Genomic DNA, 13,164 nt, shown 5'->3' with positions numbered 1-13,164 from the left:
AAAGATAACCAAGGCGTTGTAATTATTAGGTATTTTATTTTAATCATGCTCAATATTCCAATTTTGGGAGAATTTATGTTTCATCTATTCTTCTATTTAACAAGCTTTCACTTGCACAAATGTGAATATCTGCAGATCATTTTAACCTTCCCAATGAAAGCTCTTGGATCCAATGCTGAATCTAGATGATTATTCCCACCCCACTATCCACTCTTCTAAAGTTTATAGTAATGGGGACACGAAGCAAAGAAGTCTCTAAGGAAAATACAAGAAAATGCACATACTCTTACTCTCAGGAATCTCTTTTCCTAAGCTAAAATTGATGTTTTATAAATAATTTCACTGTTTCAAACTTCAAGCTCACAATCACAGTGATTCAGTGATATTCATTTGGCATAAGTCAGTTTCATTTCTGTGTGCTTTTCATCAGAAATGGCTTGAAAAGTAAGATTTATCTGAATTTTTTATGCTGTGGGCTTACTGGGGACAGAGGATGATGTTTTTCACTTCTGGATGCTTGACAGTGCATTGCAGCATAAATAACCAAATGGCCACAAAACCTAGCTACACTTTCAAGGTCACACGTTTCACTTAATTTTTAAAATAAGCAGCAACAAACTGAGTAGTCGATAACTGGTCGGTTGGGGGTGATAAAAGAAATTTTAGGTGGGACATTAATCTTTTTACCAGCTTGACAGATTCACATAATGCCTTTTTATTTAATGCTCTAATGTTTCATTTTTTGGTTTTTGTTTACATGAATTTTCCTGATGTGGAATTGGAAGAGCTTTTTGTTTTTTAAAAATTTTGTTTTAGCGATTACTTTTACAACTTCTGAAAGTGTCACTATCTATGTAAACAACAAATAGCTTTTTCAGTTTTGTCCAGTACACTGAATACAGAATTTTGGAAAGCTTATTTTTGCAAAAGGTACAATTTATATCTGAAGTATAAGAAGGCACACAATAAAAAAAAAACATTTTTAATTATGATCGACATGCAACATCTGCTTCCAGTAATGACAATTTGTAAAGAATAAAGCTAACCAAGTCCCCATTGCTACAGGCTAATTATATTTGCAGGGTCAAAGTGAGTGCATACTTTCTCCAAAATATAGGGTTACATAAATATGATTCAGCCTCTTCTTTGAATATTACATGGCAATTTATTGATCTTAGTTACAAAATTGCTCTCATAACAGAAAATGGTGTCTGCTTATGTTTATCTTGCTACCAGTAAATTCACAGCAATCACTTCCAAACATCTCTCCAATAAAGATGTGTTAATTACAAATCAGACAAGGTCTTCCATTATATTAAAGCTACTAACAAGAAGACAGCAGGAATCACACATGTAAATAGCATCATCAGCCCCCACTTAGTCCTATGTTTTGATCTGTGGGTGCTGCTTAGACTAAAGGTGCCATTAAAGTCTAGTTCTATGAAATAGACAGCAGCATAAGAACCAGATTTATTCAACAAGAAAACAGACCTTTAACATGAATTTAACAAACCCGAGCAATAAAAATCTATTGGTCTACCCAACTACACAAAGTGATAATCAGCAGAAAAAGCAAAATTAGTTCCTTCCTAGAGCTAACGGAACTGATAATGGTTCTGTTAAAAGTAGGTTTGTGTAGTTATGACTTTGAAAAGCTTACAGGTAACTATTTAAAAATAAAATGTCAGGTTTGTCAACATTTGGTTTTTGAACAAAATATTTCAAATCAGCATTAAATACGTGTTTAAATCTTCATCACATACATACAGCCACAGGTTATTTGTGTTTGTAAAGTTAGTGAACGATGAGTTCAGTTTGATTTTAATTTGTGCAGCTGCAGAACTGTTGGCTCCAATTTTTGTTGCCACACTAAGGAGATGGACTTGTGTCCATAGTGGGTATTGTCAGAGGAAAGAAAGATTAAGGGACACGTTAGATGTTCCATAGTTTTAGAGACTTAAAAAAGAATGAGTTAGAGCGGCATACTGCAAAGAGTCTTGATTTAAATGTAGTGAAGATGATGCAGGAAGATGAGGAAGAGCATGTAGATGCCAAATTTGCAGATTGGGAGGAAGAAGACTTTCAATTTAACACAAAATGTATGCAATATGCAATTGCCACTTTTAAATCTTACTGCAGTGTGCAGCATTTAACAATTCACACGTGCACACTTTCTAAAGTTAAAATGTTCTTTTTTAGCTCAGTAGCATCGTAAATATATAAGATGGGTAACTTTAATTTGATAGCGTAGTTTTGCGGTTGACATCCCCACTTTCACCGTCATCATTCTAAGTGCACATCTGTTAAACCAACTTGTTCTTGATAAACAGTTAACACTCCATTTTTTTATATCTCAAAAATCTAGCCCATATTAAATTCTTTCACTACGGGCCCAAGTTTCCACATGATTTGCGCCTGATTTTTAGGAGCAACTGGTGGAGAACGGACTATCTTAGAAATCGCAATTCTCCACATTTTTTTCTGCAGTTCTAGTCAGGTAGAACAGTTCTACTTTGGAACAGAATTTTTTCTTCAAAAGGGGGCGTGTCCGGCCACTGACGCCTATTTTCAAAGTTTCCACAGTGAAAACGTACTCCAAACTAAGTTGGAATGGAGCAAGTGAAGATTTTTGTAGAACTGAAAAAACCTGTTCTACACATTAAAAAATCAGGCGCAGGTTACAAATTAGGCGTCCAGAACGAGGTGGGGGGGAAAGGGAAGTCATTAAATTCTACAATAAATCCTTATTTATACTTCTACAAATATTATACAAATAAATCCAACCTGAATAAACATTTATAAGCAAAGAAAAGATTAAATAAACCATCTTCCTACCTGTGTGAAAGTGCTTCAGGCACGGAGAATTCTGCAGTCAGCCTGAGGCGCCCGTTCTTCCCGCGGGTGGGGAAGACGCTCGTTCTTCCCGCGGGGGGGGGGGGGGAAGGAGGCGCCCGTTCTTCCCGCGGGTGGGGAAGACGCTCGTTCTTCCCGCGGGGGGGGGGGGGGGGGGGGAAGGAGGCGCCCGTTCTTCCCGCGGGGGGGGAGGAGGCGCCCGTTCTTCCCGCGGGGGGGGGGGGGGGGTAGGAGGCGCCCGTTCTTCCCGCGGGGGGGGGGGGGTAGGAGGCGCCCGTTCTTTCCCGCAGGGGGGGAGGCGCCCGTTCTTCCCGCAGGGTGGGGGGAGGCGCCCATTCTTTCCCGCGGGTGGGGAAGGAGGCGCCCGTTCTTCCCGCGGGGGAGGGGGGAAAGGAGACAGTGAGAAGGCTGCAAGTGCTGATGTGCTGATGGCAATGTGCTTTTATTAAAAAATGTTCAAAAATTAAACAGCTACAAAGAACTACAAAAATGGCCGAGTGCCAATGTTTCCTTCACACTGCGCGTGCGCGAACGCTCCAACGCGCACGTGCAGTGTTGCCGGCAAGAAAAAACTAATTTAAATAGTACCCGCCCCCTCCCACTTACAAAATCGGCGCGAGTGTAGGCTCCGCCCCCCTGGGCGCCGCGCCAGGCAGACAAGGAGCTGCAGAACGCTCCAGAATCGCGAGGTTTTTTTTCGGTGCCGTTTTAGGCGCGAGAGGGGTGCCCGTTTTTTATCGTGTGGAAACTTGGGCCCTACATCTCTACTTCTAGATTGCACCGATCGCAGATGCGAAAAATGTTCTCAAATCACTATTTTGCAGCATGTTTTAAATCAAATGTTTTAGCAATAGGTACGCGCAAGATTTGTAGGAAATCAATGATATAGTTAACAAAAATAATGTCATTGTATGTTTGTAAGAGGACTTAAATATAAACTGTAATGGGCCACAACTAGTATTTTATACCATACGGTGTGTTACATATCTCCATTATCAATTGTGTCAGTCTTGTTATTTATCTCCCTTAACCTCAGCTATAACTTGTAAGTTGTATTATATTTTAAGACCTATTGGCAAGGTGACCAATTTGCTGTTTACATCACAGTTCTCTTCAAAAAAAATACTGAAAGAGAGTCCATAGGAGGGTTATGCATGGTTAAAAGGAGTTCCACCAGGGCCATTTCTGAAACTCACTGCAGTGTAATTAACACCTCGCTTACCTTGTGCTCATTAACGTGCTGGACATTAATGAGTCTATTATATTAATATGCCCTACTTAAGGAGGATGATTGCTTGGGGAAGAATGGAATCATTCTGCTACCGAGGAAGCAATTACAGTACAACTTCTTTATGAACTGGTAGGCTGTTTGTTTCTGTTTTCTTTATTCAGGTGTAATTTCAGGTAGGCAGTTATTTATGTGTTGTTTGCCTCGAAGGAATTGCTATCGTGATTGGGTCAATTTGCATTAAATACTTCTATCCTTGAATATATTTCAAGTGAATTAATCTGTTTAAATTTATAATATTTAAGATCTGTTATTGGGAAATATTTTTAGTTCACAGTTTAACAGTTTAATTGAATAATATTGTACTGGGAGATAGTGGTCGCATATCTGTGACCAGTTTTGAAGATTTTTACTCATTTCACACATTGCCGTGGACAGAGTGGATTTGTTGAGTTGCCCTGTGGTTCAGTTTTGCTGGTGCTTTACATGCAATCAACTTAACAATTGAACCTTAAAATTAGGCTTGATTTATTTTTTTCATAATTAAGTTTGCATTCTTAACATAATTACTCTCCACTCTGAACAGGTAGTGTAGTTGGTTGCAAAATGTGAATAGTATTAGTATAGTATTACAACTGTCATTTCACTGAGTACCAAAAATATTTTAGTGGTAAACCTCAGCATTGATTGCTTTGATGTAAAACAAAAATGGAGAATACTACAATTATTAAAACTTTTAACATTAATATTTTCCTTCATCTAAAGTGACATAATTTTACATTGAAAAATGAACCCAAAACATAGGTGTGTTTTTTAAAAATAAATAAAAATGACTTGAGTAGATTTGTCTCAAAAATCTGCTCAATTTTACATTGTAAAATGGATCTTAAAACGTAGGCACATGTATATGAAAAAAATCACGTAAGGCTGACTGAGATTTCCTAAATCTGGCGGTTATGATGGAACTGAATTAACATTCTTCGATGCAGTCATTAATTCTCAAGTGTTTTAGCGATAGTGCGATTAATTCAGGCTTTTCACTGTTGGACTCAGTCCTCATAGCCAGTTTTCCACAACACTTATTGTTAAACAAAAATATATAATCTGTGAAAATGAGTGCCACGCTATTTGACCATGGGAGGCATCACATCTGTTCTCACTCAAAATCCATGCTTGCACGTGAAAGCAGGGATAGCGATTAGGAGCGGGATTCCTTTCCAACTTCGGTGACATTTGGCAAAGATAGTGACATTTGCTAAACATTGATGGAAAATTGTTGGCTATTGGTTGCAGAATACTACTAATTTTGAAATTTGCCAATGATAACTGGTTTTATCGAAGTAATGAGTTGAAAGTTAGGCTTATTCTATAGTTATTGAAGATTTCTGCAATATCCAAATGATTCTATGTCCTCCTAAAGTTGGTTTGTTGTCCTATGCTCACCATCTTGTCCCCTTAGTGCAGTAATTTTGTACAGATTTGTGTATTGTTTGAATGTTTGAGCTGAGGTTGAGGAAGACGAGTTTTGCCGCAGTTCCAGCAAAATCAGTAGGTTGAAGTGCGGGTGAGGGGATGGGGAGGAAGGTTTGTTGTGAAGTCTAGGTGGTGAAGACTAGGAACAGGTTTATTTTTGAAGAAAGATATTAAAAATTGGATTGTTAGTAGATTTAGGAAAACTTTGTTTACTCTGATGCTGAAATGAACAATATTATAGAAATAAAGCTACTTAATACTAAAACATTTTAAAACGTTATAAAAATGAGAATATTGTCCAATATCTTAAATACTGAGCTTCTGTAATAGTTAATTGACTAAAACTCCACCGTACGTACTTCCTAATCTGGTGAACTAGTTCTGCTTCTAATATACTTGTGCCATAAATCCAGCATATCTAATATATTACTGTACTCGTATACTATTTGTTCCTGATCCATTGTGGTCATTTTCAGGGTTTGTAAACTGAATTTGAACTGAATATTTCAGATGCTTATCTCATTATAAAAAATAGAGTGTGTGAAAATGTGATTTAAAACAGATAACTCAGGAGAAAGGTAAACTGAATTCACCTGGGATGATGGGTACACATATCTGAGGTAAAATAAACTAATAAGGGCTTAATAACCGCAGTGATTGTCCATGCAGTTCTCTGTGGATGAGTAGTATTCTCTCTTCAATAGCAGAAGCTGATTTGCTCCGACACTGGAAGTCTTGAGCTGGAAAAAGATTGCTTCCAGTGTCACCAGAGAGAAGTCTTGTGGTGGGCTTTAGGGTATTTAGATGGAGACAGGGTAGAAACCCACAATTTTGTATAGTTGATGCATAAAAAGGACATTTTCTAATTTATTTCTATTTCAGATAGATTGCAAATATTGTAGTTCAAATGGAATATTTGGAATAAACATTCAAAATGACCTTTTATTGTGTATGGATAGCTTTGGGTAGTTTATTACTGTCTAATACTATAAAATATCCATATTAATATTTTATTGATACTGTAAAGCTAGCTAGCTACAAAGTAACTTGTCGTGAATCACAGATGACCTTGCCTTCAGTTTATCATGCTTTGTTTTTGTCCTGATTGTGACACTAATGAGGGACGTCTTAATCTATCAGACAAGGGACAGACTCTTTACTTGGGCAGGGTAAGCAAAGGCATATGACTAGAGTAGAATGCAAGAGGGAGTTCCTTGCTGGCAATAATTTTGTTGTCATTTCGAGTATTGTGATCATTTCATTGATGTGACAGGGCTGGGCTTTACATATAATCCCTTAGCCTGTGCTCACTTTCAGTCTTATTCACTCCCTGTCATTCATATTGATTAGATGGGATCTGGCTGGTAAATATATGCAAGAACAACAGACTATTCGGTTATTATATCAAGATGAGGTGAATGAATTACATTATGTTCTTCCCAAAACATGTGGGCTAAAAATAATTATTTGGATAACTAGGCTGTAAGATGAGCAAACACACTTTCATAACTATATATTCCCCCACTGATGCTGCATACAAATTATGTGTTTAATTGATGTCACCTTGCATTACAAGTTATAAAGTGGTGTGCCGATGGCACAATCAGCAGGAAATTCCTTCTGTTTGGTTTTTCATTAAGTCTTTGTCTGGATAGGAGCCAAAGCCAGATGTGACACCAAGGTTTTCTCTTAAACTAAAATGGAATGACTTTTCTTTCCTTTCTTCAAATAGGTTGTTATTGATGCCTTTAGACTGATCAATGCTAATATGATGGTGTTAGGACATGAGCCGAGGCAAACAACTTCAAATCTTGGTCATCTCAACAAGCCATCTATCCAGGTAAATATATCCAGCAGTAAATTAACATTTCAATTTATGTGGTTATAAGGAACAATTTTTGAGAATGCAGATTTTATATTTTATCATAGAAGCATTTACTGAAGAAGAAAATTGGATCTTTTATATTTTGAAAGGTCTGGTTTATGTTATATCAACCATACTCTATAGTCTTGCGTATTTTGCGCTAATAACACTCGGGCCTGGCCATTTCAGATTACGTTAGATCCTATATAACACTATTTTTATCTGACTTTTTGATTTGCAAGCCCTAATTAATCACTGCAATGAAAAAAAGAGCATTAGTGCTATTATAATAGTAAGCATGAAGATCTGTAGGGGATCTCGGCTTATTGTTTGAAATTGTACTTTTATTGACGTCTATAAAACTAAAAGATAATGAGCAGAAAATGTGCCAGGGGTTTTGACTGGGCATAGACAAGTCCATACATGCATGTTTCAGGAGAATAGTTCCCTGACCCCTCTCGTTAATTTCATAACATTGTTCCAAATCATTACTACAGGAATGGTATTCTGCAGATAGAGAGTTAAATCAATATGCAAGGCGAGTAGGCCATTTAGGACTGAGATGAGGAGAAACTTCTTCACTCAGAGAGTTGTTAACCTGTGGAATTCCCTGCCGCAGAGAGTTGTTGATGCCACTTCATTGGATATATTCAAGAGGGAGTTGGCTGTGGCCCTTACGGCTAAAGGGATCAAGGGCTATGGAGAGAAAGCAAGAAAGGGGTACTGAGGTGAATGATCAGCCATGATCTTATTGAATGGTGGTGCAGGCTCGAAGGGCTGAATGGCCTACTCCTGCACCTATTTTCTAGGTTTCTATGAGTATTTTATGCCCTTTGATGAAATATATTTAACTGCACCTGTTACCTAAGAAGGAATATCCATCTAAAGATAAAGGCCCCTTTGTGTTCCAAAAAGGTCAATTTTAAGAAAAATTGTTTAAAAATGATTCCCTGTTTAAGGATTTCTTCATAAAGTCCATGAGACACCAATTTTAGGGAAGAAGATTTGATCTAGACATGTTCTGATAACATCAGACAGGAAGTACAATGTGGTGAGTAGTTACCATCAGATTTTGTGGAGCACTTGTTAATTGAAACTGAAAGTTAAAGTTTAATTAAGTCTTGACCTGTTGTGTTCTTTGTTAACCAATGGTAAAACTCAGCAGCAACAAGGTTGGAAAAAATAAAATGAAAAATTGCAATCAGTACGTTTTAGCAAGAACACTGCAAAGGTTGATGTTGGTTAGCAGACATATAAATTAATTAACTTACACCGATGTCCCTATTTAATAACGGAGAGGAACAGCACTATTGTTAGAGGGTAAACCGTACCTCTTATTCACATTCAAAAAATGATCATTTTTCTTTGCTTCTGTTAATTAAAAAATGTACACATTTGTTACCACAGCACTGACATGACCTTTATTAAAGTCACAAATGACATCGCCCTCCTCATTCTTCTTGACCTGTCTGCAGCCTTTGACACAGTTGATAACACCATCCTCCTCGACCACCTCTCCTCCACTATCCAGCTGGGTGGGACTGCCCTCACCTGGTTCCATTGCTATCGATCTAGTCATAGCCAGAGAATCACTTGCAATGGATTATTTTTCCCGCACCGTTACCTCTGGTGTTCCCCCAAGGATCTATCCTAGGCTCCCTCCTATTTCTCATCTACATCACCATCATAGGCACTCCCTCGAAATAAAGGAAGACTTGCTTCCACTCCAAAAGTGAGTTCTCATGTGACTGAACAGTCCAATACGGGAATTACAGTCTGTCACAGGTGGGACAGACAGTCGTTGAAGGATAGGACGGGTGGGGAGTCTGGTTAGCCGCATGCTCCTTCCACGACCTACGCTTGTTTTCTGCATGCACTCGGCGATGAGACTCGAGGTGCTCAACGCCCTCCCGATGCACTTCCTCCACTTAGGACGGTCTTTGGCCAGGGACTCCCAGGTGTCGGTGGGGATGTTGCACTTTATCAAGGAGGCTTTGAGGGCGTCCTTGAAACGTTTCCTCTGCCCACCTGGGGCTTGCTTGCCGTGTAGGAGTTTCGAGTAGAGCGCTTGCTTTGGAAGTCTTGTGTCAGGCATGCGAACACTGTGGCCTGCCCAATGGAGCTGGTTGAGTGTGGTCAGTGCTTCGATGCTGGGGATGTTGGCCTGATCAAGAACACTAACGTTGATGCGTCTGTCCTCCCAGGGGATTTTCAGGATCTTGCGGAGACATCGTTGGTGGCATTTCTCCGGCGATTTGAGGTGTCTGCTGTATATGGTCCACGTCTCTGAGCACTATAGGAGGGTGGGTATCACTACAGCCCTGTAGACCATGCCAGATTTGAGGGCCTGATCTTCGAACACTCTCTTCCTCAGGCGGCTCAAGGCTGCGTGGCGCACTGGAGGCGGTGTTGAACCTCGTCGTCTATGTCTGCTCTTGCTGATAATAGCCTCCCGAGTTATAGAAAGTGGTCACGTTGTCGAGGGCCGCGCCGTGGATCTTGGTGGCTGGGGGCAGTGCTGTGTGATGGGGTCAGGTTGGTGGAGGATCTTTGTCTCACGGATGTTTAGCGTAAGGCCCATGCTTTCATACGCCTCGGTGAAGATGTTGACTATGACTTGGGAGTTCAGCCTCTGAATGTGCGCAGACACAAGCGTCGTCCGCGACCTGTAGCTCGACGACAGAGGATGGGATGGTCTTGGGATCTGGCTTGAGGCGACGTAGGTTGAAGAGGTTCCCATTGGTTCTATAGTTTAGCTCCACTCCAGCGGGGAGCTTGTTGAGTGCGAGGTGGAGCATTGCAGCGAGGAAGATTGAGAAGAGGGTTGGCACGATGACGCAGCCCTGCTTGACCTCGGTCCGGACGTGGATTGGGTCTGTGGTCTACCGTTGGTCAGGATCACGGCTAGCATGTCGTCGTGGAGCAGGCGGAGGATGGTGACAAACCTTTGGGGGCAGCCGAAACGGAGGAGGACGATCCATAGTCCCTCACGGTTAACAATGTCAAAGACCTTTGTAAGGTCAAAGAAGGCAATGTACAAGGGTTGGTGCTGTTCCCTGCATTTCTCTTGCAGTTGTCACGCCGCAAAGGTCATGTTCGTTGTACCCCGTAGTGGACGGAATCCACACTGTGATTCCGGGAGGAGCGCCTCGGCCACAGTGAGAAGATGGTTGAGGAGGATTCGAGCGATGTCTTTCCCAGTGGCTGATAATGGGAAGATTCCTCTGGAGTTGCCATAGTCGGACTTATCCCCTTTTTTAAAGACGGTCACGATAACTGCATCTCTGAGATCTCCCGGCATGCTCTCCTCCTCCCAGATGAGAGAGATGAGGTCATGCATTCGTGCCAATAGTGCCTCTCCGCCATATTTTAGTGCCTCAACGGGAATTCCACCCGCTCCCGATGCCTTTTTGTTCTTGAGCTGACGGATGGCCATTTCTACCTCGTGCAGGGCTGGCTCGTGCTGAAGTGGTAGTGGGTAGTATGTTGCGGGATGGAGTCGAAGACACTCATGTCAAAGGCAGAGTCTCGATTAAGGAGATCTTCAAAGTGTTCCTTCCAGCTGGTCCTGTCAGCCTCGGTGTCCTTCATGAGTGTCTCCCGTTCTTGGCCAGCAGTGGGGTGGGGCATTGGGTGCTTGGGCCGTGGATGGACTTGATTGCGGTGAAGAATCCTCGCACATCATGGCTGTCGGCCAGCTGCTGAATCTCCTATGCTTTCTCCATCCTCCATCTACATGCTGCCCCTCAGCGACATTATCCAAAAACACATCAGGTTCCACATGTACAATGACAATACACCCAGTTCTACCTCACTACCACCTCTTGCGATTCCTCCACTGCCTCTTATTTGTCATGCTGTTTGGTCGACATCCAGTATTGGATGAGCAGAAATGTACTCAAATGAAATATTGGGGCTATTATATATGTAAACCTGTAAATACCTTGTGAAGCCACCAGAGGGCTCATCCCCTGGAGTCCCAAGGGATCTCAAATCCCTTGGGAGCACCTGTACTTAAGGAGGCCTCACAGGCTGGAGAGGCACTCTGAAGACCTGTAATAAAAGACTACGGTCACACTTTACTTTGAGTTCACAGTATCTAGTCAGACTCTTTATTCATAGAAACATAGAAAATAGGTGCAGGGGTAGGCCATTTGGCCCTTCGACCTGCACCACCATTCACTAAGATCATGACTGATCATTCACTTCAGTACCCCTTTCCTGCTTTCTCTCCATACTCTCCATATCCCTTGATCCCTTAGCCATAAGGGCCATATCTAACTCCCTCTTGAATATATCTAATGAACTGGCATCAACAACTCTCTGTGGTAGAGAATTCCACAGGTTAACAACTCTCTGAGTGAAGAGGTTTCTCCTCATCTCGGTCCTAAATGGCTTACCCCTTATCCTTAGACTGTGGCCCCTGGTTCTGGACTTCCCCAACATCGGGAATATTCTTCCTGCATCTATCCTGTCCTGTCCCGTCAGAATTTTATATGCTTCTATGAGAGCCCCTCTCATTCTTAACTCCAGTGAATACAGGCCCAGTCGATATCGTCTCTCCTCATATGTCAGTCCAGCCACCCCTGGAATCAGTCTGGTAAACCTTCGCTGCACTCCCTCAATAGCAAGAACATTCTTCCTCAGATTAGAAGACCAAAACTGAACACAATATTCCAGGTGAGGCCTCACCAAGACCGTGTACAACTGCAGTAAGACCTCCCTGCTCCTATACTCAAAACCCCTAGCTATGAAGGTCAACATACCATTTGCCGCCTTCACTGCCTGCTGTACCTGCATGCCAGCTTTCAATGACTGACGTACCATGACACCCAGGTCTCGTTGCACCTCCCCTTTTCCTAATCTGCCGCCATTCAGATAATATTCTGCCTTCGTGTTTTTGCCCCCAAAGTGGATAACCTCACATTTATCCACATTATACTGCATCTGCCATGCATTTGCCTACTCAACTAACCTGTCCAAGTCAACCTGCAGCCTCTTAGCGTCCTCCTCACAGCTCACACCGGCACCCAGTTTAGTGTCATCTGCAAACTTGGAGATATTACACTCAATTCCTTCATCTAAATTGTTCATGTATATTGTAAAGAGCTGGGGTCCCAGCACTGAGCCCTGCGGCACTCCACTAGTCACTGCCTGCCATTCTGAAAAGGACCCCTTTATCCCGACTCTCTGCTTCCTGTCTGCCAACCAGTTCCTATCCACGTCAGTACATTATCCCCAATACCACGTGCTTTGATTTTTCACACCAATCTCTTGTGTGGGACCTTGTCAAAAGCCTTTTGAAAGTCCAAAAAACCACATACACCACATGGTAATGGAAACATTCGAGAGTGAGCAATCACCCGTCACAGCCCAACAGATTAGAAGCTGGACGAGCCAGGACCCCTTACTGTCCCTAGTAAAAAATTATGTGCTGCACGGGAGCTGGTCCAGTGTCCCATTGGAAATGCAGGAAGAGATAAAGCCGTACCAGCGGTGCAACGATGAAATGTCTGTACAGGCAGACAGACTGCCTTCTGTGGAGTAATCAGGTAGTGGTCCCCAAGAAGGGTAGGGACACTTTCATCAGTGATCTCCACAGTACTCACCTCAGCATTGTAATGATGAAAGCGATAGCCAGATCCCACGTGTGGTGGCCCGGTATCGATGCGGACTTAGAGTCCTGCGTGCACAAATGTAACACATGCTCGCAGTTAAGCAATGCACCCAGGAAGGCGCCAGTAAG

The 13,164-nt window shown here is 41.8% G+C and overlaps 1 protein-coding gene across 2 annotated transcripts in view; it reads left to right on the top strand.

Annotated features, from left to right (window-relative positions):
* The window catches only part of psmd14 (proteasome 26S subunit, non-ATPase 14), a 144,310-nt gene that overhangs the window by 76,308 nt on the left and 54,838 nt on the right, over positions 1-13,164 (top strand). For both annotated transcript variants that reach the window (XM_070875540.1, XM_070875541.1), the window contains one exon: positions 7,287-7,394. In XM_070875540.1, the coding sequence (XP_070731641.1) occupies positions 7,287-7,394 (108 nt within the window). The remainder of the gene's footprint in view (positions 1-7,286; positions 7,395-13,164) is intronic.

Source organism: Pristiophorus japonicus, chromosome 3, assembly GCF_044704955.1.
Source record: "Pristiophorus japonicus isolate sPriJap1 chromosome 3, sPriJap1.hap1, whole genome shotgun sequence".
Lineage (NCBI taxonomy): Eukaryota > Metazoa > Chordata > Chondrichthyes > Pristiophoridae > Pristiophorus > Pristiophorus japonicus.
The sequence above is the reverse complement of the archived record's forward strand: the minus strand, read 5'-3'. Positions and strand labels throughout refer to the sequence as shown.